Source organism: Glycine soja, chromosome 20 (genome assembly GCF_004193775.1).
Source record: "Glycine soja cultivar W05 chromosome 20, ASM419377v2, whole genome shotgun sequence".
In the NCBI taxonomy this organism is placed as follows: Eukaryota; Viridiplantae; Streptophyta; class Magnoliopsida; order Fabales; family Fabaceae; genus Glycine; species Glycine soja.
This window is the reverse complement of record NC_041021.1, coordinates 25,982,653-26,009,172: the sequence shown is the minus strand read 5'-3', so window position 1 is coordinate 26,009,172 and position 26,520 is coordinate 25,982,653. Positions and strand designations below refer to the sequence as shown.

Sequence of the window (26,520 nt, the reverse complement as noted above, 5' to 3'; positions counted from 1 at the left end):
GAGCAACATTCCTAAAGGTCATTTAGCTTCAATTGGGTATCAACAAAATGGATGTATGGCCCAGAAGGGGCTAACAAGCCCGACCCTATCCAATCTGAGTAGAAGAAAGAGGATGAGCCTTCCCCTAAATTGATAGTAAATCCCTCACAAAGATGGCCCACATATTTGATAATATTGTTCCAAAATTGAGAAGGTCCCCTTGCCGAATTTACGGTGAGTATAGAATTGGCACCCGAGTATTTCTGTTATAAAACTCGAACCCAAGGTTCTTCAACATCATGAATAATTTTCCAAATCAACTTACCCAAGAGTGATATGTTTGTTGTCTTGGTATCTCTGAAGCCCAATCCATTATAATATTTTGGATTTGTGAGGACTTTCAAAGGTACAATGTTCCAACCCTTGCTATCTCCATTCTTAGACCAAAAGAAACGATGACAAATTTGGTCCTCTAGATGTAGGCAGATAGATTAGAGAATCCAATAAGCTTGCATAGTATAAATTGGGTTGGAGGCAATGATATACTTGGCTAGATACATTTTGCCCACTTTATTCAATAGCTTACTCTTCCAAGAACCCACCTTTGCTTGGACTTTATCCACCACATGGTGAAAATCATTAGCAACAACTCTACTTGCAGGATCTTTGTGCCACATGTACTTACCAATCGAATTGGCACAACTAATCCCTAGGATGTGTTTAATATTGTCACCAATAGTTGTATACACCCTTGGGGACTTTATGAATCTAAATTTCTGAAGATTGAATTTTAAATTTGAAGCTACACAAAAATCAAAAAGGGTTTTCTCAACTAACCTGGCTCGATCCTCATCTCCCCGACAAAAAAGGAGAATATCATCGGCAAATAACAAATAAGATAGGGGAGGGGCCCCTCTGGATAGGGAAATAGAGTTCTACTGGTTCGTCTGCACTAGCTCATGAGTTTTTAAAGCTAGCTTCTCAATACAAAGAACAAAGGGGTATGGGGAAAGCATATCACCTTGGCAAAGTCCTCTTTCTGAAGAAAAACTATCTAGTTTAGAACCACTCCAAAGGACACGGAGATTTGTGCCAATAACTCTCCACATAATTAGTTGAATTACCTTAGGAGGGAAACCAAAGTCCTTTAGAGTCTCTTGGAGGAAGTCTCATCAAACCCTGTCATAAGCTTTCTCCATGTCAACTTTAATGTTGAGGATCTCGGTTTAGCTTTACACTCACATATATAGTGAATGACCTCTTTGTTGGATCAGGCGGGAATCTAGAAAGGGGGCTTGAATAGATTTTTTCAAAATCTTTACCAAATCGTTCTTAATACAGATTAAAACATCCCCTTCAAATCCATTAAAGTTTCTTCAAAGGATCATTATAAACCATAAACTTCAATTATTATAAAATGTGTGAAATAGAATCTTGTATGATGGCCCTTGAGATCAATTCCAATGCCAAAATTAATTCAAGACTTAGAGTTAAGAGAAAAAAAGAATCATACAAGAGTTTATACTTGCTCAGTTCAATTAGGACCTACATCCAGTTGTTCTAAGTCCTCTTAGAACTTCCTCTATATAGAGAAAACAAGTACAAATACTATGCACACACAATTCTCTAATAGAACTCTAATCTTTCTCATGAACCCTACAATAGAAAGACTCAGAATTGAAACTCTATCAATTCTTTGACCCTCTTGGTAACCCTAACCAAGAAACCCAATCTAAAAGAATGAAATATAAGGATTGAATACACTTGAAATGTGTAGATGTTCACTATCTTCAAGTTTTCTTCACAAGATGGTCAATTCATGATGGTAGAATGAATGATTATTTGATCAACTTCAATCTTCAAACTAAATCTAGTGCAATCATTTTACAGGACTCTCTTGAAATGTTTTTCTTCAAGACTAATCGCATCAATAATCATTTTCAAAGGTTACATAGGGGTATATATAAGTTTTGACAATTAAAACATATCTAATTGATTATAAAATTAGGTAATCAATTAATTCGTCAAAATCTCTGTTGGATCAAGTGGCCTTGGAATAATTAAGAAGGGGGGTTGAATTAATTATTAATGTACTTTGACTAATTAAAACTTATCCTTCTTAATGTTACTAGATTTAATTAGGTTTTTACTACCAAGTTAAGAAAGTAAAGAACAGTAATTGAAACTTAACCAAAAGTAAAAGCGATAATTAAAAGTGCACAGTGGAAATTAAAAGTGTAAGGAAGAAGAAGACAAACACAAGAATTTTATACTAGTTCGGTAACAATCGTGCCTACATCCAATCTCCAAGCAACTTACGGTCCTTGAGATTTCTTTCAACCTTGTAAAAACCTTTACAAGCAAAGATCCACAAGGGATGCACCCTCTCTTGTTCTCTTTGAACAACCAAGTGGATGTACCCTCCACTTGAACTGATCCACAAGAGATGTACCCTCTCTTGTTCTCAGTTGCAACAACCCGAGTAGATGTACCCTGTACTTGTACCACAAAGGATGTATCCTCCAATGTGTTAAGACAAAGAATTCTCAGGCGGTTAGTCCTTTGAATCTTTGTAAAGGGGAAAACAAAAGATATCTCAGGCGGTTAGTCCTTTGAAATCTTTTGTTTAAGGGAAAGAGAAGAATCAAAAGAATTCTCAGACTGTGTCCTTTTGAATTCTCTTGAAAAGGGAGGAGGGAGACACAAAAGAATTCAGGTGGCTAGTCCTTTGTTCTTTTGGAAAAGGGAGAAGAGAGACACAAAAAGAATTCAGGCGATTAGTCCTTGTTGAATTCTTTTTGGCAAAGGGAGAAGAGAATGAAAAGATATAGCACACTTTTGTTTTCTGTAGAAGAACAAGGTTTGGAAAACAGAAAACTTAGAAAGCTTTTTGGAAAAGGAAGAAGAATAGGAAAGGTTTCAAGATTTCTCAAAAGATGTTCAAGAAGTTATTCAAAAGTTATATCAAGTACATAAAATGCAAGTCAAGGTCTTGCTTTTATAGACTCTTCATGTCTGGTTAAGAAAACCATTGGAAGAGTTATAACCTTGAGAAAACCATTGGAAGAGTTACATCTCTTGACTTTTTATTCAAAACTTGTCACTGGTAATTGATTATCATAAACATGTAATCGATTATACAAAGCATTTTATGAAAAGATGTGACTCTTCACAATTGAATTTGAATTTCAACGTTCAGATACACTGGTAATCGATTACCAATATATTGTAATTGATTACACCATTTAGAAAACATTTGGAACGTTGCAAATTCAGTTAAAACTTTTTGAAATCAAAATCTATCACTGGTAATCGATTACCAGAGAGTAAATACTCTGGTAACTTAGAAAAATTTGAGAAAACTTTTCTTGTAAAACAAAACTATGCTATGTTTGGTTTTTGAAAAATCTTTTTTCAATACTTCCCTTGTGAAGTCTTGACTTGTTGCCTCTTGGTTTCTTCTCTTGAATCTTGAATTCATCTTCTCTTGAATCTTGATTCTTCTTGATGTCTTCTCTTTAATCTTGATCTTGAACTTGTTAACTCAATCTTGACATCATTCTTTTGGGCTTTTTGTCATCATCAAAACTTCTTGAATCATACTTGATTCATCATCATGAAGCTTGCTTCTACAATCTCCTTTATTCTACATTTCCAAAAACTGGATAATTGATTATCAGAAAGGGGTAATCGATTAATTCATTTCAGTATGAGTATCTCTATTTCTTTTGTATTGTCTAAATAATCGATTATCATGTGTAGTAATCGATTATAGAATCACACAAAGAGCTTTTCTTTGTTTCTAGGTGTTGGGTAATCACTTATCAAATGAAGTAATCAATTATCCTAAGCTACAAATCCTTCCTTCTTCTAAAACAAGCTTGGGCTCTCGATTACCAAAGTAGGCAATCGATTAATTCAATGCTTCTAGCCAAATTTCAAGTAGAAGTAAGTTCTTAGGAAATTTAGAGAACTAGAATACTTCATATTTGATCAACATTAATCATGAAAAAGACTTATACTATATCACACGCATGCCTAGTCCAAAACATTCAATGCAAATGCCTTATCTATTAAACATGTTAGGCATTGCAAAATTATCAAACCAAAACTAAAACTAAATGTTTTTATTTATTTTATTTCAAGAACATGTTCTTCATCCCTCTCTCACTCTCACCCACTTTTCTCTCTCTAGCAAGCTCGCACGTTGCAAAGGCACACTTTTTACATATCTAAATTTTCTAAAACAAGTGGGGTAGTAACATTGATCAATTACTAAACCAGATCATAAATATCTATACCGAGAAAATAGGAGAACTCTTAAAACCTGCTAGAATTTCACAAAGAATAAAATAAAAGAAAACAATTATGATTTTGCTTGGATTTTGAGAAAAATTAAAGGAGAAATCAACTTGGAACAAAATTCATGTTGCAAAAAAATGTTTTTTTTTCATTTTGTTTTTTACATTTTTTTGAGGACTATAGTCAGCGCTTTTGGTTCCCCAATGACACATTTTCATTGGTAGTGATGGAGAGCCAAACTGTCATGCCAATGCACCTAATTGAGGACATTCCCCATCCATTCGACGACTCAAATTCACATTTTCTAGAATCATATCTCTCTTAAACAACATATGAATGCTTGTCGAGGCTTGTCGGAGTTTGGATCAAAAGTGTGCATCAACACCGACGTTGTACTAGTTGTTGAATTCGACAATGGTGAATAAGGTGAAGACAACACCGAGACTCAAAGTGGCGCTTGGGGTGGAGGAATGAGAAGAGTGGATGGTGCGTACGTGTCAATAAGTGAAAATAAATAAAATTTCTATTTTATAATTTTACATGTGGCATCCACTAATTCACCACCTCAAACGGGTCATCACTTAACAAAGCTCCCAAACAGTGGGGATGAATACTTTAAGGACAAAGAACGGCCAAACAAAAGTTGGAGGACTAAAAACCAAAACCTCCAATACAATTGGGGGACTAAAAACATATTTTAGCCTTATTTTATCTTTCAATTTATCTTTGTTTCATTGACAATAAATACATGGTGTTGGTTTGAAGTGTTCCTCACTAACCCATCTCATTCCCAACATAACACAATCACATCCAACATGGTAGCCATTATGAAGAGATGGAGAGAAGAATCCGCAAAAAGCCTTATGTTAATCTCTGTGTCCAACAAAGCAAACCTCTTAAAAGTTTTGCTCCAATGGAGTTAGAGTGCAAAAGCATTGGGGTGCCATCAATGAGAATAATGAAGAGGGAGATGGACTTGAAATAATTGAATAGCGAGAGGGTCATGCACTAGGAGTTGGACCTGAATATAATGCCTTTGGAGAATGACTCACAAGTTCATCGTTGTCATCACAACGAGGAGTAGAGGGAGTTCGTGCTCGCTGAGCTTCGCACCACATCTCTGACGTGCAGATTAAAAAATTGAATCAATGATCGACTCTGTCAAGGTGATGGGTCACTGGGTTAAAAGGATTGGCATTTAATGGAAGAACTTAAGATCATTTTTACCTAAGGAATTAAGGATTAGAATACTAAGAGTTATAAGGTTGGTTTAAAAGGAGAAGGAAGGGAGGGAAAGGTCGTGGGTTTGATTCCCTCTATTAACAAAAAACTAACAATTAACAACTAACATTAGTCACTATAAATAAATAAATTAAAATACCACTTTTGATCAATGAGCGATATTAACATTGAATCTCAAGTTGGATTTTGTTCTTTATTTAAGAGAGACTTTAACCCTAACAACCTTCGCTATTTGATTTCCATACCATTGTATTGTGTTTTTATCTAAAAACCGATGTTTTGAAAACCAAACCGTTTGGTTCAACTAGTCCAACCAAAAACTGCCCTAGTCACCGATCCGGACACTCTTAAAAAGTAGGATATTTTAGAATTGGTAATCGGCCCAAAATCAGAGTTGAACCGGCATAGAGAATCAGTATCGAACTGGTATTCTTAATTTTTTTAATTTTTTATTTAATATGTTTTTTAAAGATAAATAAAAATACATAATTTGAATATTTAAAATATGTATCAATTATTTTGTTTGCTATTATTAATTTTTATCAATAAAACATATAATTTAATCATTTATACTAATTTATAATTCTTTAGGTCCTAATTTTTTACAAGTCTAAATTTTGTATTACTTAAAATATTATGTAATATTAAAAAATATAAAAACATCTCAACCATGATTGAACCATTGAACCTTGAATTTGTACCTTCACCGGTCCGATTTTAAAAACCTTGCTAAAAACCCAAAAACACTTCAAGTTTATAGCTTTGTTTTGTTTTATCCTTGTTGTTGAATGCTAAGTTCATGTTCTTATTGTTTCATTTCTTAGTTTAGATGGTAAAAAATTACAAAATTTTCCAAGTATTAAACTAGTCTCCGAGGGAACGATACTCTGACTTATCGAATACGACTTGACAACTTGATACATTTGCCAATGAGTCAACAAGCAACAACATCAATTCCAATAAAACCACCTTCAGCATGGTTCCTTGAACCTATTGGGGCAAGAAAGAAAAGAAACCATAAGAACAAATGCAACAATACTACTACTTTTTCTCCAACTGATGCCTATTCTGTTCTTTTTTCCTTCAACATTCACAATGGCAGATAAGGTAGAGCTTAATCCATCTACAATCAGTTTTCAGGTAACTTTCAATATTCCCAAGTGTAATATAATGTATATGTATATAATCTATGTAACTTGCAATATAATGTACAGGTCTTAAAAGACAACCTGTTCTGTTCATCTAATAAGGAAGCAAATTCACTAGTATTCAACAAAATCCTAAGCATTACAAAAATATCTTCCAGATAGTCTACATGTAGCGATTACATCGGCCTGGAAAAAACTTCAAAACAATTGCTTCAGCAGAAGTCACTACAAGAGATAGCCCATCTTCCTCAACTTTGTCAAGTGATGCAACTTACTATATTTGCACTTGCACATCATCCTAGTCTGTTGAGAAAATACTGACCTAAATTCGAATGTACAGTTATCTCATTTTGCCTTAAGGCTCTGGATGATTTCCAATACCATCAGACAGAGAAGGAGATGATGCATCATTATTTTTGCTTGGCAATGGTGTATTCCTTCGTGATTGGCGTTTTGTGCGCACAGTCACACTTTCAGTTTCCAAGTCTATACTGAGTCTATCTTCCTCGTCATCATCGTCATCCATGCTGTCCTTAAAAACTGGGTGAACATAGGCATTCTGAAGATAACCTTTCAAGTTCAGGTTAGGTTCTGTTGCCCGTTCTAATGTATCTTTCATCATTGCTTCCTGCATAAACAGTTTGGAAAGGCAACATCAAAATTCCATGAAAAAGGAAACCTGTATACCAAGTCCAAATTGATTTACATGATACTTAGCATTGTGCTCAAATCTATTCTTTAGATTCAGATTAAACTAAAGGGATGATACATGAAGTACAGCCAATTCACCATATAACATGCACAACATTTTAATGTATCTAAACCTTTGTCATGACACCATACATAGTAAATTGGCAAGAGTACATGTTATAGAACAAAACTGATATATTGACGGTTTCAATTATATCTAACTAATAAACAGCCAAAAACAGAAACTGGGACTCTACCATCAATGCAAACTGTTCAAAGAATTACTAATCACAAAAGACAAATTGACATACCTGTAAGGGAAATTTAACAAATGCAGATTCAAAACGGCCTTTGCAGTACCTATGGAACCATATGGTTAGTATTGGGAGCACAATGAGAAAAGGAGTTGATGAAGCAGCTTTCTTGGTGGTGAGGAGTCCCATCAAAACTATCTGTGAGACAATCAGTGCCATCACGATACGGAAATGGACATCAGGCCAGAATGCTGCACCACTCTCATACTCCTGATTATATACGTTAATGATCTGCATTTGGAAAACAATTAGAAGGTACAGGGTCTTCATCTCATGTATAAACCACTACGGTGCTAATGTATAATAGGGATTAATGTATAAGCCATTATGGTGTTAACTGTGTTGTGTGCATTTTTTAATGAATGATTAATGGCACCAGAATCGTAAACGTGCATATATAAATTTAACATCTCTGTACCTGATGACGGAACACAAGATAGGCCAGGCCAAAGAAAACTGTTATGAAAGGAAGAACAGCAGGTGTCACTGCAGCATATACTAGACCCAACAAAAAGTACAATTGTATACGAGGTTCTCCAGTGTTGAAACCAATACTCCCAGGATCCATGGCCTCTTCCCTGTCCTTTTCAGTTTTCACCAAGAAGAAATTCTTCAAGTGATAAACAATTAGCGGTTTCAACATCAAAACCTCTGCAGCTATACTGGCCCATCCATCAACCATTATATAAGTAATGAAAAAACTTGCTTTTAAAGGAATAGCAGTGCCAATTGTTACAGGATATCTGCCAAAAGTATTACAAGAGTGCTTAATTTTATCAGCATTGCATAAATTAAAGACAAATTCTTGATCAATAATGTTAAAAATATTGTTGATTAAAAGGAATATTTCATAGTAGAGTATAAGACCATTATTTTTTAATAGTAGAAGTGAATCCAGAATTAATGACATTTTCACGTGACATAATATGTTGAGAACTAGCACATGGTTACTAAATTGCACCCAAAACACAGGTCACAGGAAATATAATAATGCCAATTTACAAAGTAAATAATTACAAAGAAGAAAAAACCAAGTTCTCTATGTTGAATGACTTACTGGTCGGCTGGTTGGTGAATGAAAGAGCTCAGCTGTTGAAATGCTGTTCCAGTAAGTATGTTCCCAAGGAATATATTCACAAAATTGAAAAGATAATATCTAGAAGCTGATCTTCTCTCCAGAGAAGATATAGATCCAAAGCCTTCAAATTTAGACATGATCATCAATATTGTTGGCAAGAAGATGAGGAATAGCTTCAACACGATACCGGGCAGAAAACCTTGAATGAAGGACTTAATGAAAGGGCTGCAGAATGAAATATGTTTGAATGAGTATCTCCAGTGATGCAAATGAAATTATATCTTGAGAGTTCCAATCATGAGATCAGGCTTACATGTCAACAAGTGGCTTCAGCCATGGTGCTGCTTTCTGGATTCCATCAAGACTTGCCAGAGTTTGAACAAATGCAATGGGGATCATAAAAAAGAAAGTGAGAAAAAAGAATGTCACTGCTATGATTAACCTCCTGACAGTGAGGGAAACATATGGAATTGGCAAGTTTCGCCAATATACATCTCGTGGCTCTGGAGCCCATTCGGTCAACCAAAGTGTTGGATTTCTGGTTTGCTGAGTTTGTGCACAAACAGCAGCAGCCCATCTTGTTTTAAATGAAACAAATGCAGCGGGCATGATGGCCTTGGGATCATTTGTGACATTTTCCCTCTCCTCAACAATCTGCAAAATCACCTCTGACCATCAAGATAATTCTTAAAGAAAGAAAACAAAAGCAATGAAATCACAATATGGCTATTTACAAAGGACCTATTATGCTGATATTGGCCCAAGTGAAATTGAATTAACCAGGTTCCTTCATCATTTGTTGTAGTCCAAACTTGATTAGGACAAGTTCTAGCGAGCATTCAGAAAATTTTTTGTTTCAATCTAAATGATAGATAAAGAAAAGCTGCTACATGAGAAATTAACTTCTTGATGATAGCAGAATAACACTCATGCACATGCGATAAAGTAAAGAAACTAGCACTCTAGAAGGATGTTTGGGAAATCCTAGCCTTAAATGAAGTATGCAAAATTCAAGTCAGATTCCCATGTAAGAATAATTTTCTTAAGTTTGTCATTATATTAATATTAGCATGAAAAATTATATTTTAAGAAATTAATAGCATGTGTGATGTGATAAAATTTCTGAAAGAAAACAAAATATATGAATATGACACTTACTTCTTTTGACAACTTGTCAATTTCAGTGATGTGATGATCAATAGCATCCACTTTCTTTCCCCAAAGACCAAGGAAACCAGTCTGGTAAAAACATACAATAGGGAAAGCTCAAGTAAAACCTAGATTGTTATGATAAATTTCGGAGGGAATATCAACTTATATTTAAATACCTTTATTTCAGGTCTTTTTGAAGTTCTTTCAAGCTTATTTTGATAGTAGACAAGCCAATTTTTAAACTTCTTCTTCTTTTCAACCAACTTAGCAAGTTTGTTGGCATCATAAACAACCTGCATAAACGTTAAATAAATAGACTGATACAAACTACTTCTACCATAAAAAATAAAAAATACAACGATAATTCTGAAAGTTTTCAAAATTTGTATGCAAAAAAAAACTATGATCCGTCTTAAGAACAACACTATACTGTTTATGTCAATAATTACAAAAATACCACCTTGTTTACACTTTGTTGCTTTCACTATTTCCCATATAATTGAAAATATAAAACAAAGTGGAAAGTGATTTTTTGTAATTACTAGTGAAAACAAGAAATGAAAAAAAAAACATTTTCTAAAACCAAACATGCCAATTTTCATTTAACATCTAATTAATAAAGTATATGTATACTCAATTCAAAGTGTAAACTTGAATTCAATTAACATGGTGAAATGCAGTAACAAAGCGACTTCAGGTCATAAGATGTCGAAACCTTGTAGGACAGGGTGAAACTTAGGAAGAACCATTTAATGCATAATATCAAAATCAGTAAGATAATAAATGAATGTACCGTTTGAGAAGTGTAAGTGAAAACAGGAGGAACCAACCTGGTGAGTCAGATAGTGATCTGGATGATTGACTAGAAAGAAGTGCTCAACAAGTTCACTCACAGATTCATCAGGGTCTGGTGGAATATTTCTAACAAGCACCTGAGTGTAATATATTTTTGTAAGTAAAAACATGTATGATGCTAATCACTAGAGTATGACAATTCAATCCAATTGCAGCAAATTTCTTGAATTTGTCTAAGTATAAAGATGCACAAGAATCGGATTGCTCTGTTGTAATAAAAGAAAATGCAAAAAACTGTTAAATATGCAACTGAAATCTACCAAGTATAATACCACCTCCAACATATAAAATCATCAAATCAGAATTCATTGCTTCTTTGTAAAGATGAACAAGTTATAGTTAAATAATTTCCTTAAAAATGAAGGATGAAAAAACCATTTTACCGTAAATTGATCAGGACGACGCTTTTCTGCTGCAAGAAAGCCAAGTCTCATTGTTGCAACCTTCCCATACTCCTTTAGCAAAACATAGCAAGTCCAAAAGGTAAACGCATAAGCCATTACTATGTGTCCCCAAAACCTGAAGAAATTCACAAAATTTAGTAGATAAATTAGATCATCAGATAGTAAGATATTCACCCCAATAGTGACTCAAACAATGTTAACAAGTGAGATGATGCAAAGAAAATACAATCACTAATAGCCAAATAGATTTTGGTGAATTAAGTGATGTTGTCTGAGACCTAAAATTAAAGATTCTAATGTGAAGAAAAGGTAATTTAGATATAACAGAAGCCACATAGAAGATGCAAAGCAATTAAGATAAGCTTAAGGTAGCTCTTAGTTAGACACAAAACCTAAAGCGACATAAATATACCATACTAGCCAAAGTATTCATCTGGCACTGAGACGATTCAAGTTTGAAATGACTATACTAGAACAAATAATGATGGAGTAGCAGAATTGCAACATCACAGAATGGAGAATTTGAAACCTTTCAGATCCTCTATGGACATTTGAAACCGAGAGTTTATCAATGTTGCTGGAAGTTATGTTTTTTATCTGGGATCCTTCTAGACCAGTACTTGTCCAATTGACAGGAACCAGAACAATCCAAGCCAGGAATGCAATAGGAATAAAGATTTTAAGCCTGCACAATAAGAACACAAAACATTAGAACTCTATTATGATTTGCTGAAGTTCCATTCACTCAATGCTTCATACATACCCTATCAAGTAAATCCGCAGGTAAACAACAGAATCCAATCCAGCATGGTCAATAAGCTCAGGTTCTGGCATTCTAAGTGCTTCTGGCATCCAATTCAAAAAGCTAAGATATGCTCTCCAGTCTAAATTGATGAACTTGCTCACAAGCGCTCTTCCATGAACTGGATCTGTTCTTAAACCCTTCAAATACCATTTTGGAAAGTATACTCGATCGTTCCAAGGCTGAAGCCTCAAAATAGCAAATGCCACAAAGAAAAGCAATGCAGTGGAAATGTTTATGGCAGCAGCAACTCCAATATCCGACAGCGTTGTCATTTCTTTCTGCAGAAAGAATCCACGCCTTCCTGAGTTGTAAGCAACGAGTTAGATTCATACAAAACAATTTTGAACCAAACTCCCAGTGAAACATTGAACTGCCAGAAGGTCATGCTCTTCGAATAAGATTTTTTGTCTTATTCTAGAATTCCATTAAATGAGTAAACAAACACAAGCAATTATCTACATCTACATAATCTACAAGCAACACTTGAAACAAGATTTTTTCTTCTTTTTTTTCGTATTATTTACTAAAAACTGATGAGCATTAAATTAATTTTTTATAATTGCAAAATATTATATCCTTCTCTCTTCCAACCTATTAGTAAAGAAACAGCATCAGATTATGGCCCCCACAGAGCTAACAACAAACACAATAATCAATAAGATACTTCTGGTTCTAACATCTTGTATCCATAACTTAAACTTCCCTATTCAATATTGAAGTAGTACTTAACTCATACGATACAGAACAAACAATCCTGAACGATCAATTAGAAACCAAAAGAAAACAAACTAATCATTATCAAAGTCAAAGTCTTATCTTTTAATCACCTTCACTCAGCAGAAATAATAACAACGATTAACAAGGACAATCAATTTCATGATGAGAAAACAACGTAATAAGATTCAGTTACTCACAAACACAATTCCGAGGTTCCAGAGTTGAAGATGCAACGTAGGATGGATGAAAGGGTGTTTTGTTCGAGTTTGTGTAGGAGTTGGGATATCTTGGAAACCAAACAAAGAACCTTTTTTGGTAGTACAAGTGCAACACACGCCACTCTCACCTGCTTGAGTTCAGAAAGAGGAATCCGTCACGTTGACATCCACCACCTTCACGATTTACAGTCACACACAGAGTAAAACATAAAAGAAAACAAAAGGCACTGGCGCTGAGTGATACTGGAACAGTAGTGTCTCTATTGTTTTCTTTTTCTTAACTTCGGACAATTGCAGTCACTTAGTTTTATAACGGCGTGTCGGGTGAAGTACACAAAATAAAATATCACAAGATTAGACAAAACATGTACACTTGCATGCCAGAGAATAGAGATGCAATGCAAGCAAGCAAGCATCAACAATTCTAACCATTTTTTCACTATTTTTTTCTTCCTGTTTATCTAATAATAATATACTTATCTGGTTTTAATTATATGAAAAAAGAACACATTTTTTATCATAAAATATAAAAAAAATCAACTAATTTTATCTTATTTAATATTATTATTATTAAAATATTAAGGGCTAATTTTAGTGATTCTTTTTTATCATTATACCAAGTTTCAACAAAAAAAATAAGTTAAAAAATAAATAATTATTTTTAATAAAAATTGATGTAATTAAATTAATTAACTAATTTTCTTAACTAGAGTGTAATATTTTTTCTTATATTTATATTTGAGAAGGAAAAAAAAAGTAATATGTTTCTTTTTCTACCTCTCAATTGTTGAGAGAAAAAAAAAAAAAAAAGGTGAACATGAATTGTTCTTATGAATTTGTGCACGTGAATGACAGTAATGGGTGGACGATAGATGTGTGTCAAAAATAGATATAAGTAAACAATTATGAGATTGTGACGTTGATATTAAAAAATTGACATTCAAAATAACAATATAATAAATATTGAAAATTAATGTAAGATTAGGGATGAGGTGGGCTAAAGGAAAACGAGTTACCGAAGCGCGTATCCCTATCCGTGTGGATAATGCGTTGGATGGTAGAAATGGGCCACGTATAGAAAACCCCATTCCTTTTACTCACCAGTCACCACCGAACAATTTCATAAATCAAATCAATATGAAAATGATTTTTGTTTTGAATTTGATTTTCTAATACGAATATCACAAACCACATTGATTGGGTAGTATTTAATTATCAGTATATTATTTCACGCAGTATAGATAGCATATCATAGTATCGTATTAATTATTTATTTTCATTCCTAAATATTATTAAATAATTTATTTATTTTTAATTGATAAATATATTTAAATTTCAATATATTTTAAATCCCTACAAATATAGCTCTATCCAGCTTTAATCTTTTTGGAATTTTTAAATCCATCATTTTTAATTCTTCTCATAGTTTTTTAAATTACATCGGACCCATTAGTTTAACTAATTGGACTAAAAATTAGCCCAATGAGTGAAACTGAATTTGAAAATTTGATTTTGAATTAGTGCAGAAAACCAGTTTGAACCTGTACCTTTTTAAAAATATTTTTAAATTTTTGTCCTTTCATTTTTTAAACTAATATAAAATATTCAAAGAAAAAGAAAAAAAACACAATAATAAAGATTATAAATAACTATAAATTACAGTAAAAAATAAAATGATATAGATTGTTTATATTGATTGTTAATTTTTTTCTAGGAGATAAACAGTTAACTACAGAAAACATATTTCTCAAAATAGAGAAGAAAATAGTGTTGGATCAAACGACTAAAGTTGTAGTATATCCTATCTCAATAGTCTAATGATCAACAAACTTTTTTTATTTCTGAAATATCTTGTGTGATGTAAATATGTAAATATAAACATTTAGCCGTTCTATATTTTATTAATATACTTTTGTATAAATTTTATTTCATTATAATGTATTATTTATTATTCATGATTAATATATTAAATTTAAAATTTATATTAATTGAGTTGGCACCATTTGAGAAATATTAAGTAAGGTTATGAAAGACACATAGAGAAAAGTCAATTCTCACCATGTTCTTGAATTTGATCACTAGTGCAGGAAACAATTAAGTGATTAACCTAAGAGAGGAGTGACCAACAAGAAATTTCACGGCCAAGTTGTATCAAATGTGATGTGGTGTGATTGTGATCAATTTCAAAAGGTGCACATGCCTTGTTTGCATGTCTTTGGTGTCTATAAGCATGCTAACCATGGTTACATTGACTATATACATCCAGTTTACACATTAGAATGCGTCTCAAATGTGTACAAAGGATTGTTTGACAAATTATGCAACAAAATGTATTGCAACACATACATGTGAAGAATGTGTCCAGCCTATATACGCTCCGAAATAGATATAAGGGAATCGAGCTAATCAAAAAGATGTTTCATGTGTTGCAACCCAAATCATTCCAGAAACAAATACCCTTGTTGTATTGGAAATGCAAGCTCAAGCCTACAATGTTAATTTTAATCTTATGTTGAATTATTTGTAATTTTTATACTTAGTCAAAAGAACATTACTTTTAATAATATGTTGTATTTTTTTAAATGTATTATATTTTATCTTTATTTAATCTCTATTTCAGTTTAATTAATGTTCTGGGTTAAATACAAAAAATATAGAATTAAAAAAACAAAAAGGAAGAAGTAAATGATACATTGAAAAACCAATCTAGAAAGAAACAAATAAAATCTATATAAAAGAATATGTTGTCAAAAAGTTTAAAATAAACATTCTATGTTGTTGACGTGTCACTTAAACAGGGGTAATTTAGATTGTTCACCATCTTTCTCTTTCTCTTTACTCACTCCTTCGGCTTTTTCTTTCTCCTTCGGCCACAACATTTATTTCTTTTGTCTTTTTCTCCTCATTTTAAAAATGGAAGAAGCAAAAGCTTCTAGACTGCAAAAAAAAATAAAAATAGAAAGAGATGCTTCTTTCTCCTCCTTTTTTGCATCTTCTTCCTAACATTCTTCTTCACCTTTCCCTTTTCACTCTTTGATCCTCTTCCACTATTTTCTTTTGCATTTTTTTATTGAGCATGGACATAGTTTTCATAGAAAAAAATGAAAAACCAACAACCATCCTTCTCTTGTGGTTGTAGCACGACCCCAATCTATCCTTCTTTCTCAAAATCGCCTTCAACAATGAATAAGTTGACGGATCAAACACTGTTGTTGTCACTCAACAGCAGCTTCTTTCACCACCATCTCCATTGAGTAGTGACATCTTTCATCATTGTTCTGCTGAATAGTGAGTTCTTTCACCACCACATCGGTATCATTGATAAGTTTGTTTTCTCTTTCAATAGGCGGGTGAAAAGTTCAAAATGGACATCTTATATGATTGACACGTCACTTAAACATAGACAAAATGAAAATTTTGAAAAAATTATTATTAAATGTAAAAACTAAAAAGAATAAGAGAATATTAGTAGAAATACATGAGACAACACGTATCGCGTACGCGTCACAAGTATTATGTTAGGAAAAGTAGAAAGGGAGATGTTTATTTTTTTTAAGTAAAGGATAGAATCCAACTCTTGTTATTCACCTAAAAGTAATTTGAAAAATAAAAAAGCAAATATTTTTTTATACTTTTTAGAGCGAACCCGAGCGACATGTGCGTATGGCCAGATAACCGACTAGTAAAAAATTAAAATAGAGGGTTGAGAACATATTTCCTTCAAAAAAAAAAGAAAAAGAAATTGAAAAATAGTGGTCAGAGAAAGGAGGGAAGTGAAGTGGAAGACGCAGAATCGAAGAGAAACAAAGGTTTTGTTTTGTGTTGTTGAGTTGAAACGAAAGACAAATTAAGAATGTTTTGTGTTGTTGAGTTGAAACAAAGGCTTGTTATCTTTGGCAAGGGAGAATGGAAGAACATTTCAACACATGCTCTTAAGATAAGAACCATGTCTCAAGTTGCTAGTCATGCCCAAAAATATTTCTTCACACAAAGGGAAAGGGAAAGAGAAAGAGCATCTATGACATGACCTTGTATTGAGTTTTTAATGTTAACTTTGATATATAGAAATTATAATGTAGAGTTTCAGGTTACAATTTTTCATGTTTTCATGTATTATGTTAATATTTGGTATTAAGTAAAAGCTTCAGCTGTCATTTAATCAATTTGCCAGATTTCCTTTGTATCTAGTTACTGAGTTATCAATAAAATTTCTCGATTGCTTTGAAGGGAATCTCATTCATGACCTCCCATTTTGATGTTTGCATATTTCATTATGAAAATTTTGTTCAATGCAGATTGACAATGTAGGGATTGAGGGAGTTGCAATTGAATAATCCATTATCTTATTTTGAAGTTTTATCCTCCTTGCTTTTCCCATTTACCTATAACATTGAATGTGGAGGTTTTGCTCAGCATGGATGACACAGTGGCGCTGACTGTTAGAGGAGATGATGGTGGTTTGTGCGACGACAATTTGCTCGCATTGTTTATTCGTGATGGAAGCTTACCCAAGAGGGAGTACGAGGGGGGCATCGTGAAACTCTTTGTTTTTCTTTAATTTTGAATATACAGGATTGCAAATCCAGTCGCATTTGCAATTTTAGCAGAATGTGTTCATATCTCAGAATGCTCTGTTTTTGTTATATTTGGTGTTAAAGATGTGTGGCATCAAGTTAAACATCTGCTTTCAAATTTCATACAATATTTTGCTGAAAGATTTGTGTTAAATGTTATAATTTCCTTCATTTGTAAGTATGTCTATTTTTGGTTTGGTCACATTATTGCATCTTCCATCTTGCTTGAGTATGAGTAATTATTTTTAATTGCATATCACAAATAACAATCTAATGTGTGCTACCTTGATTTCAAATTAGTTTTTATTAGAGATTTACTTTTGCAATTTCGCATTTATTTTGTGTCAGTTATGCAACCAATTTATCAGGTCAGCAAGTGAAGTAGTCCTAGTCTTTAGTTAATCAACAAAGTTGTTTCATTAATTTGCAGATCTTATCCTAAAAGATAAGATATTTGTACATGACTTAGCTAAACAACGAATTGGATTATGATTGTAATTTCACCAAAGTAATTTTGTATCTTTCATGCATGAAATGGTCCATTACTTTGTCATAATCGTGAATTGTTGCTCAGGTCCCTTGGCTGCAAACATCTTTGTGGCTACAAGCAAGAGCAAGGATGCATGCATCAATAATTCAGGACTAATGAGTCTGAGTTGTTCCCACATAGAGGCATTTTCAACAGAATATTATCAGGTTCTGATTCTCTCTAAACCTCTGAATAATTTCTTTCTCTTCCTGCATTTTCAGTAATAAAATTTGTTCAATGCAGGGATTGGTAGAGGAGGGTTTACAACAACTCACTACAGTCATCATGAATCATGGGGTAAGTATCTAGGTCGTGTTCTGAAATGTAGTCAATACATGTGGAAATTTGCTATAGAGATTCCATGAGATTTTGTTGTTATTATTTATATTTATTTACTGTTAATGTAATTAGTTTATCTGCAGAATATTCTGTCTGCAACAAATCTACACATAATATTTGTTTAGGAATAGTTATCCGGTAAGTAGCATAAATTAAGGAAATTTTCCTGAAAACTTCGTGAATATGTATGTGCTCAATACAATAATGAAAGGCAAGATTTGCATCGCAATTTCTTCTATATGGTACCAGAGCTCAATGTGATAGGTTTGCATTTGCTATCATGACTAAAGAAAGAAAGAAAGAAAGAAAGTTGCTGCTGAAGAAGTGATGTCAAGGAAGACAATCTCACTCTATGACATCACTGCGAATGACAACCCAGGAAGTCTCTTAATGCAAGTTCAATTGAAAGGAAAGAACTTCGATGAGTGGGCTTGTTCTCTTAGATCTGCTTTGAAGAACTTGTGGGAGGAATTGGGGAACCATGTGCAGATTCCTGCATTCACGTGTGGAGGGTGCACCTGCAACTTAGCATCCAAGCTGGAAAAGAAACTTGAAGAAGAGAAAATTCATCAATTTCTCATGGGGCTTGATAAGACTGTTTATGGGACTGTCAGATCAAATATGCTTGCTCAGGATCCTTTGCCTAGTCTGAATAAAATTTATTCAACCTTGGATCAATAAGAACGTGTGAAGAGTGCCACTCGGGGAAAGGAGGTGCGCATTGAGATAATGAGTTTTGCTGTGAAATCTTGCAGCAAAACCGATGGGAAGGACCAAAATTTAATCTGCAAAAATTGTAATATTTCTGGGCATGATTCTGGAAACTGTTTTCAACTAATTGGTTACCCAGAGTGATGGGGAGAGCGACCTCATGGTCGCGGCAAGGCTGAAAAAGGAAGGACATATGGTGCCAGAGGATGTGGTGCTGTAAGTAAAGCAAATGCAGCCCAAGCTTCTACATCAGAACCAAAACCAAACATTGTGATAACAGATGCTGATAAATCTGCTGTAAGTGGACTCGATGCGGAGCAGTGGCAAACATTGGTGAATCTCTTAAACGATGTCAAAATAGGACTTGTAGAAAAGTTGACTGGTAAGCGTAATTTGGAACAGTGGATCATAGAAACAGGTGCTTCTCGACATATAATAGGAAAGATAGAATGCTTGACTGATGTGACAACTATCCTGGATTATCCAGTGGGACTTCTGGATGAAAAGCAAATTTCTGCTACTAGGGAAGGAACAATGATGCTGAGTGATACATTGAAACTAAGCAATTGTTAAGTCAAAAAATATTTGTCTTAAAGACGAATCAAGACTCTTAATTATTTTGATTAGATGCAAATAAATACCAATGATAAAAATTGTGTCTGATATGCTATCAAATCATGATTTGTACTTGTAAGTCTGATGTTTCAGACGATACATTCATAAGACAATCTGATATAGCATTTAATATTACATTTAAGACCTTCATTTAATACTGTGTCTAAGTGTCTTTCATGCATAAAACATTCTCCTAGGATCTGTCAAAAATCCTATGAAGAACAAATGAAGTCCATACTCTAGAAGATGTTGATTCTCATCAATAGACGTGCTTTGTTGTTCCAAACCTGCTATGAAGAAAGAAGTAACTTCCCTGCTGAATTACAAGGCATGCTAACCTATCAGCAACAAATCTACACATAGTATTTGTTTAGGAATAGTTATCGGGTAAGTAACATAAATTAAGGAAATTTTCCTGAAAATTTTGTGTATATGTATGTGCTAGGTACAGTAATGAAAGGAAAGATTTGCATTGCAATTTCTTCTTTAGTTTCAGTGTCCAACAGGGTCCTAAGTGTGCTACTATTCTAGACCATTTGAAATTCTATTGATAAAAAACCTTACAAGAGAATAGTAAAGTTTTCACAGTTGTGATTGGAGGTATTTGCATGCCTCCACTCTCTTTCCCTTTTCATATCTATTTTTTGGGTATGGAAAGAGCTAGGTGTGAACTTTCATAATGACCATGGTCCTCTATAATGCACTGAAATTGGATTATTAAAACTTTATGTTGAGATCTCATGTCGACTATAGATATAACAAAAGTAGAATTTATAGTAGAACTTCAATTGTGTTCATCCAGTGACTTTGGATCCATTTTTTCTACATTACTACCGGGAACAATGGCCAAGTTAGAACCTCCAGAAGGATGCAGCTTCCTTGATGGTCTTGAGGTTCATGTTGCATTTGGAAGTGTGTGGAAGCAGTCATTGTCTGGATTAAGTGGAGGCTAGCAATCACTGCTTGCAATTTCTCTGATTCTGGCACTGCTTCTGCTCATACCTGCTCCACTATACTTCCTTGACGAGGTATGTTTTACGTTAGCTTCTTTGTAAGTTTTTTTAGAATCGGTTATCTTATTGTGACAGTAATTAGAAGAGACTGCATTGAATTTGTGACAGTGAAATATGGAAATCATCTAAGTTTGCCTAATATATACGCAGGTGTGTGATCCTGTTAAAAACTTTATGATCTGAGTTGTAGATGCATCATGCATGACACTTAACGTAGCCCCAACAATAGTAGGGCTTTACAGAATCAGTAACGAGGATCAAAGAGTAGCAGATAGAAGAAAATTGCTCTTGAAAGGTTCATTTACATTTAAATTTATCAAAGAGTAGCACATTTTCATCTTTAAGTGGAGACAGCTGGAAAATCAATGGAATTTGAACATCATTCAAGGGAGGAAGTGTAATTTACCCTATTCCTTATCATTGCAATTAAAGGATTGTTCTGTGTATCCTTATACAAAATAGTAGTTTTTTTTTTTTTTTTCCTGAGATAAGTCCTGAATAAAATATGTAAAAGTGAAAAAAGTGAAACCGGATGATGGACTGGTTGGTAATTACCTTCTATTTTAAGGATTGATAGGTTGTTAGACATAGTTGATAAATTTATGCTTATTTGATAGGATTGATGGATTAAGCATTCTCGATAAATAAATAGGCATTGTCTTATTTCACTACCATTTTACAGTGGGTACTGTCTTTTATACATTTCAAGCAATGATTGTGGTTGGGTCAAATGTTAATTGTTAATTCTTGCAGGTTGATGCAGCTCTTGATTTGAGCCACACACAAAACATAGGGAGAATGACAAAGGCTCACTTCCCACACTCAGAGGTAGAGGATGATTGTTGATATTGTCGTGTGATTTCTTCCAATCTTATCTTCCCAATACTAAAAAAATAATAGACACTAACCTCTTATTGCAGGTTATCAAGAATATTAAAAGAAAAACAGAAATGTCATTGTTCTAGTTTTACTTTGGTTTGTCAATATACGTGATAATTTATTTACAATAAAATATTATAGTGTCTTTTAATCCATGTAGTTGAAACTAACAAGTAGGGGAAAAACTTGTTTGCCGTATAGTTCTCTTTTTGGCTTTGCTATTGTTAAATTCATTTTCTCTGATGTTATTTTCAAAGTTCTTGCTAGTGACAGTTCAGCACCCAATAAGTTGAATGACCTCATTTCTTTTGGTTCTTTTGTTCTGCAGTTTATTGTGGTTTCCTTGAAGGAAGGCATGTTCAATAACACCAATGTTCTTTTCCGGACAAAATTTGTGGATGTGTTTGCTTCATCGATCTGTTACAAGTCTTACACTTATGTTCATCTTCAGGGCAAGTAGAAATGTTGGTAATGCCTGTAATTTAAAAGCTTATGTAATTTGAACATCAGTGTAGGGTGCATATGTGATAGTATTGTTTCCATAAAGTAATCTAGAAGTTATAATATAGTGCTAATGTAACTAATGATATTAACACTAACGAGGATGGGGTAACATGGGTGTGTGTTTGCTGAATCTGGATGATCTGGTTTGATCTGGATGAATCTGAATAGAGACCGTGGAGGAATCAAGAATGACTGAATGAGTCGTCAGAATTTTACTTTGGTATTAATTGTTACCACCAAACCTTTCTCAGCATTTCTCTCAAAGCCTTTTGAGACCATACCCGCTTCAGTAAACCACCCATCCATGATCCACTCTTCCAAACCAAAACCTTTCTCATGATTCTTCCCAACAGTCTCCCCTAATGGTTTCTCCTTGTCTCTGCCCAAAATTAACCCTTACCTTTTTCTTTCCTTCTATGGCTTCTATGGATGGATCCAAACCCACAAATCTCCCATGTTATGACAGACGATCTTTTATTTCTTTCATTTTTGTTTCAAGAAAAAAGGGTCAGCATTTAGCACTACTCTCTCCAGGCAGGCCAGGGGATTGAGGAGGGAATTGAGAAGGTAAGGGGGAGTTTCAAACTTCCATGTCTCAGAAGAAAAAAATGCTTAATATTGGCACATGGTCTCTGATGCGTTCTGGTATCAGAGGTGCCTGCATAACAAGAGAGAAATGAAAGAATATGCAAAGAAAGAGGGAAATGAGTCCAGGAAGCAAGCTTCCCCAAGCAAGAGGATAATTCCCTCAACTCCAAATTCTATACTGATCTCAATGATGCCTACCCATAATACAACCAGATTCTGTTATAACAGTGCTCACACATACAGCACTAACTAACTGATACTACTAATTCCCCTCTTTATCCTTAGTCACACTCCCACACCTCTATTCCCTTTGGACTTACGAGAATACACAAGTGAGGGCTCATTCCATTTCGATTTGGGCTTGGACCCCGTGATAATATTCCTATCAGTCTCCCAAATAACAGAAACCATAGAACATTTTTAAAATAAAGCAACAGTGTTTAGAAAGTTCACAAATTCAAGCCATAGATTTTTTCTTCTCTTCCTCAAGTCGCTGCAACTCAGCCAGTCTTTCTGCCCACTCTCTTTCCCTTGCAACTGCAGCCATTTTACGTTCTACCCTCTGAATATTTTTCTTCCGATTAGCCTCTTGCAGCTGAGCCTTCCTTTTCTTCTTTTCAGCCTGTATGCAAGAGTCCACAATGAACATTTATTCCAATAGGAGATACTTGGACTGATATCATACCATAGAAACACTTTTAGTTTACAAAAAAAATACATAGCACAGGTATTTTGTTAGGTTATAAGAAAATCACTCTAACCTCCTTAATAGCTATAACAAGCACCTCCTGACAAATAAAAACTGGTCATAACCAACTCCATTTAGCCTTGACAAATCTTGAAGTTGTAAAACAACCCATCTTACTTTAATTGACACTTGATAGTCAATTATTTGTCACAGAATGCCAATAAATTCCAGAGTTCCTAAGAATAACCACATAATGATCTAATATTCTAATTCCATTAAACATAGATATAGTTCACCTCATTTAAAAGGAGATTATTATGGCTATAATCTTTTCTATGGAATACTTTTGACATTCAATAGCCAATAAACTTGCCACCAAATCTACTCTAGCTAAATGTAGTACTTTTCATATCCAATGTTCATGAAGGCTACAGAAATAAATGACAAAATGAAGTCCTCGGAAGAACTGAAGGGACATAATAAAAAAAATGTGCTGTCAATGAATAAAAAAGAAGGCAGATGCTTTCGAAGGCAAGAGTTAATGCATATACGCAAACTCATTAGAGCTTCTGCGATGAATTACTAGATCCTATCTATGGCTCATAATTATTTGCTTTCATTTTGGCCGCAAATTTAGTGACAATAACAGCAAAGCAAACATTAGACAAAATTCATGCTAGTTAACTCCATGAGAAAGCAAATAAAGAACTAAAATCAGTTCATGACGTAATATTATCAATCAAAAACGCAAAGTGCAGATGCTAAACAAGTGAACAATAATACCACATCCAAATTTTCACTGTAAACTACTCTGAACCAAAAGACAGCACTAATGTTCAAAACTCATTAACCTAATTATACTAGTAGAAAGATTATGTTCCCCTCATGGACAACATTCACAAAGTTCTAACACAAACATTTAAAAATTTAAGTTACTAGAAATCCCATCCAACTTATAATTGAATATTGAGACTAAATGTCAATTTGTTTCTCTCCTCTTCACCATTAAATAAGATGACTGTCAAACAACAACAGCCATATCCCACTAGGTCTTTTAACATGAAACTAATTGAAAATAAATATTCATTTCGTAACCATCATCCATTTCTCAAACAATCAGCAAGTAGAATGAATTTTCGTCTCAGAAAACACACTCAACACTCATAAACCCTAAAAATTCAATGTGTGCAGGGTAAAGGGGGAGCGCACCAATATAAAGGCACGGCGTTGCCTCATGCGTTTCTTCTCATTTCTCCTTTTGACACTCCCTTCATTAGGCTTATTTGGAAGTATGGGTTGGCCCGGTGTATATTGAACCCAAGCATAAGGCCCTAAACCAAATAAAGCATTTCAAAATTGGAGATCAATTTCAAAATTAAAAGCACAAAAAGGGACGCACCAGAGGGTCTCAAGCTGGCTCTCTTTCGACGAGGTTTTTCAGAGGGTCGTCTCTTGGGGAAGCGAGTGTCTGTCAAGCTGTGGAATTGATTCCAAAGGGGATGAAGCCATTGAGGAGGTTTGCAGGGAGATGGAAAAGCAGGACAAAATGGTGCCATCGAAGCATTGGTGGAGATTCGAGGCATTAAAGCTCTTGATGATGCAACTGAGAGAGGGCGAACAATGTTCCTTAGGGCTCCTGCAAATCCCATTCTCTCTGCCTGTAATAGAAATGATCAGTTCACGTGCACGGCAAAGTCCCTGATGTACTTTTCCTCTTAAGAATTTCTTAGATACACATCAAATGAAATGTATTCGTTGGAAGCACTAGATATTGAGCTTCTGAGTTATCATAATATGCAGATTCCAATCATAATTTGAGAAAACAAAGTATTTGCTAGCTATACTCAGAATTTTGGTACTCAATTTTACGGGATAATAAACAACCCAAATAGCACAACAAATTCAAAATTCAGCAGTAAACAATGCTGATTTGATTGGGCATGTGAAAATATAATGATGTACCTCAACTTTTTAAGACCAAATTAGACTAATTAACTATGTTTTTGAAGTTTTCAAGATGACGCGTCAAACTATTAATACTTTGTTGTCCCATTAGAATAATAATGACACAAAAATGGTTACAAACAATGGCAACGGGAAGCAAGTAATGTTCGGTTAATTTGAGAAAAATCATCCGATGAAATCCATATTAAAAAATATTAATTCTTAGTTCAATGTACTTATTAGCCTACTCGGCGAAACGTCTGAGATATGCAGAGCAGAAACAAACTGACCTTGAGAAAAGAAGAGTTTTTTCCAAACCAGTATTTGGTCGTCAACGATGGCCAGACGGGAGCGCGAGGAAAGGCAAGTATTTGTGTTCTGAATCTGAATTTCAGATTTGGTATTTAGGTTGAGTTTTGGGCTTTTACTTCCAGCAACTTCCTGTTTGCTCAATGCACCTCCTGACATTTAGTGATTGGACAAAATTGTCCTTCATAACTTCGAAACATAGCACCTCCATCCCATTCAGTTCCGCAACACCAGCGGCGATCACCCATTGAAGACAGATTGAAGATACCCAGCGATGTCGGCAAAGGTAAGTTTAGCCTTTCTTTTTGTTTTCATGGTGGTGATTGTCACATTTGATTATCTCAAAGATACTGATTGTGTTGTCATTTACTGAGTCAGAATTTCGGAATTGCCTATTCCAAAATTTATTTTCGCATTATAGTTTTTTCTGAAACACCAATTCCAAAAGACATATACATGCATTCTAGAACATGTTTTTTGGACCATTTTTTTTATGAACAACTGATGTATGTTATTTGAGTTTGAATGAAGATAGTTGTGTTGTAACAAATCATTAATTTTGTTATTATGTGGGCAAGGGGATTAATTGTTAGTTGTGAGGTTAGTGATGAATTATTGAACTTGTAGTTACTTTTGTGTTTGTACAAGTAGTCTTTAGTAGGTTAGATTGTAAATAGGCGTCAAGGTTGATATAAATATAAAGTTGTTTTAATTTATTTATTTTTTATATTTATGTGTTTTGTATGACACTTTTTTTTAACTTATGTGGATGTTTAGATGGTACGAACAAAAAAATATCAATGATAATCCTGACGATCACGTCAGACCTACTACATCTAATGATAAGTTGTTAGATATGATGTGGCTTAAGAAAACTCAACCAAGAAGAGGATGAATTGGTTTTAAACGCATTTTCACACTTT

The 26,520-nt window shown here is 34.0% G+C and overlaps 2 protein-coding genes and 1 pseudogene across 3 annotated transcripts; 1 reads left to right on the top strand and 2 right to left on the bottom strand.

Annotated features, from left to right (window-relative positions):
• Nucleotides 1-6,568: 6,568 nt before the first annotated feature.
• On the bottom strand, nt 6,569-13,284 carry LOC114403112 (calcium permeable stress-gated cation channel 1-like). 2 transcript variants are annotated; one of them, XM_028365856.1, is made up of 12 exons: nt 12,884-13,283; nt 11,928-12,270; nt 11,694-11,849; nt 11,144-11,279; nt 10,736-10,837; nt 10,082-10,198; nt 9,912-9,992; nt 9,067-9,407; nt 8,733-8,978; nt 8,094-8,418; nt 7,673-7,906; nt 6,569-7,299 (listed from the first exon to the last, which is right to left on the bottom strand). In XM_028365856.1, exons 2-12 carry the CDS (start codon nt 12,239-12,241, stop codon nt 7,027-7,029), a joined length of 2,325 nt encoding a protein of 774 aa, XP_028221657.1. In that variant the 5' UTR covers nt 12,242-12,270; nt 12,884-13,283; the 3' UTR covers nt 6,569-7,026. The 2 variants fall into 2 exon arrangements, with proteins under 2 accessions (XP_028221657.1, XP_028221659.1); XM_028365858.1 differs by having other exon boundaries at nt 7,027-7,299; nt 11,928-12,266; nt 12,884-13,284.
• Nucleotides 13,285-18,560: 5,276 nt separating this feature from the next.
• LOC114403731 lies at nt 18,561-22,646 on the top strand (annotated as a pseudogene).
• A 127-nt stretch (nt 22,647-22,773) lies between these two features.
• LOC114403729 lies at nt 22,774-25,699 on the bottom strand. The gene is made up of 4 exons (XM_028366853.1): nt 25,579-25,699; nt 24,744-25,002; nt 24,554-24,675; nt 22,774-23,278 (listed from the first exon to the last, which is right to left on the bottom strand). Exons 2-4 carry the CDS (start codon nt 24,991-24,993, stop codon nt 23,114-23,116), a joined length of 537 nt encoding a protein of 178 aa, XP_028222654.1. The 5' UTR covers nt 24,994-25,002; nt 25,579-25,699; the 3' UTR covers nt 22,774-23,113.
• Between the last annotated feature and the right edge of the window lie 821 nt (nt 25,700-26,520).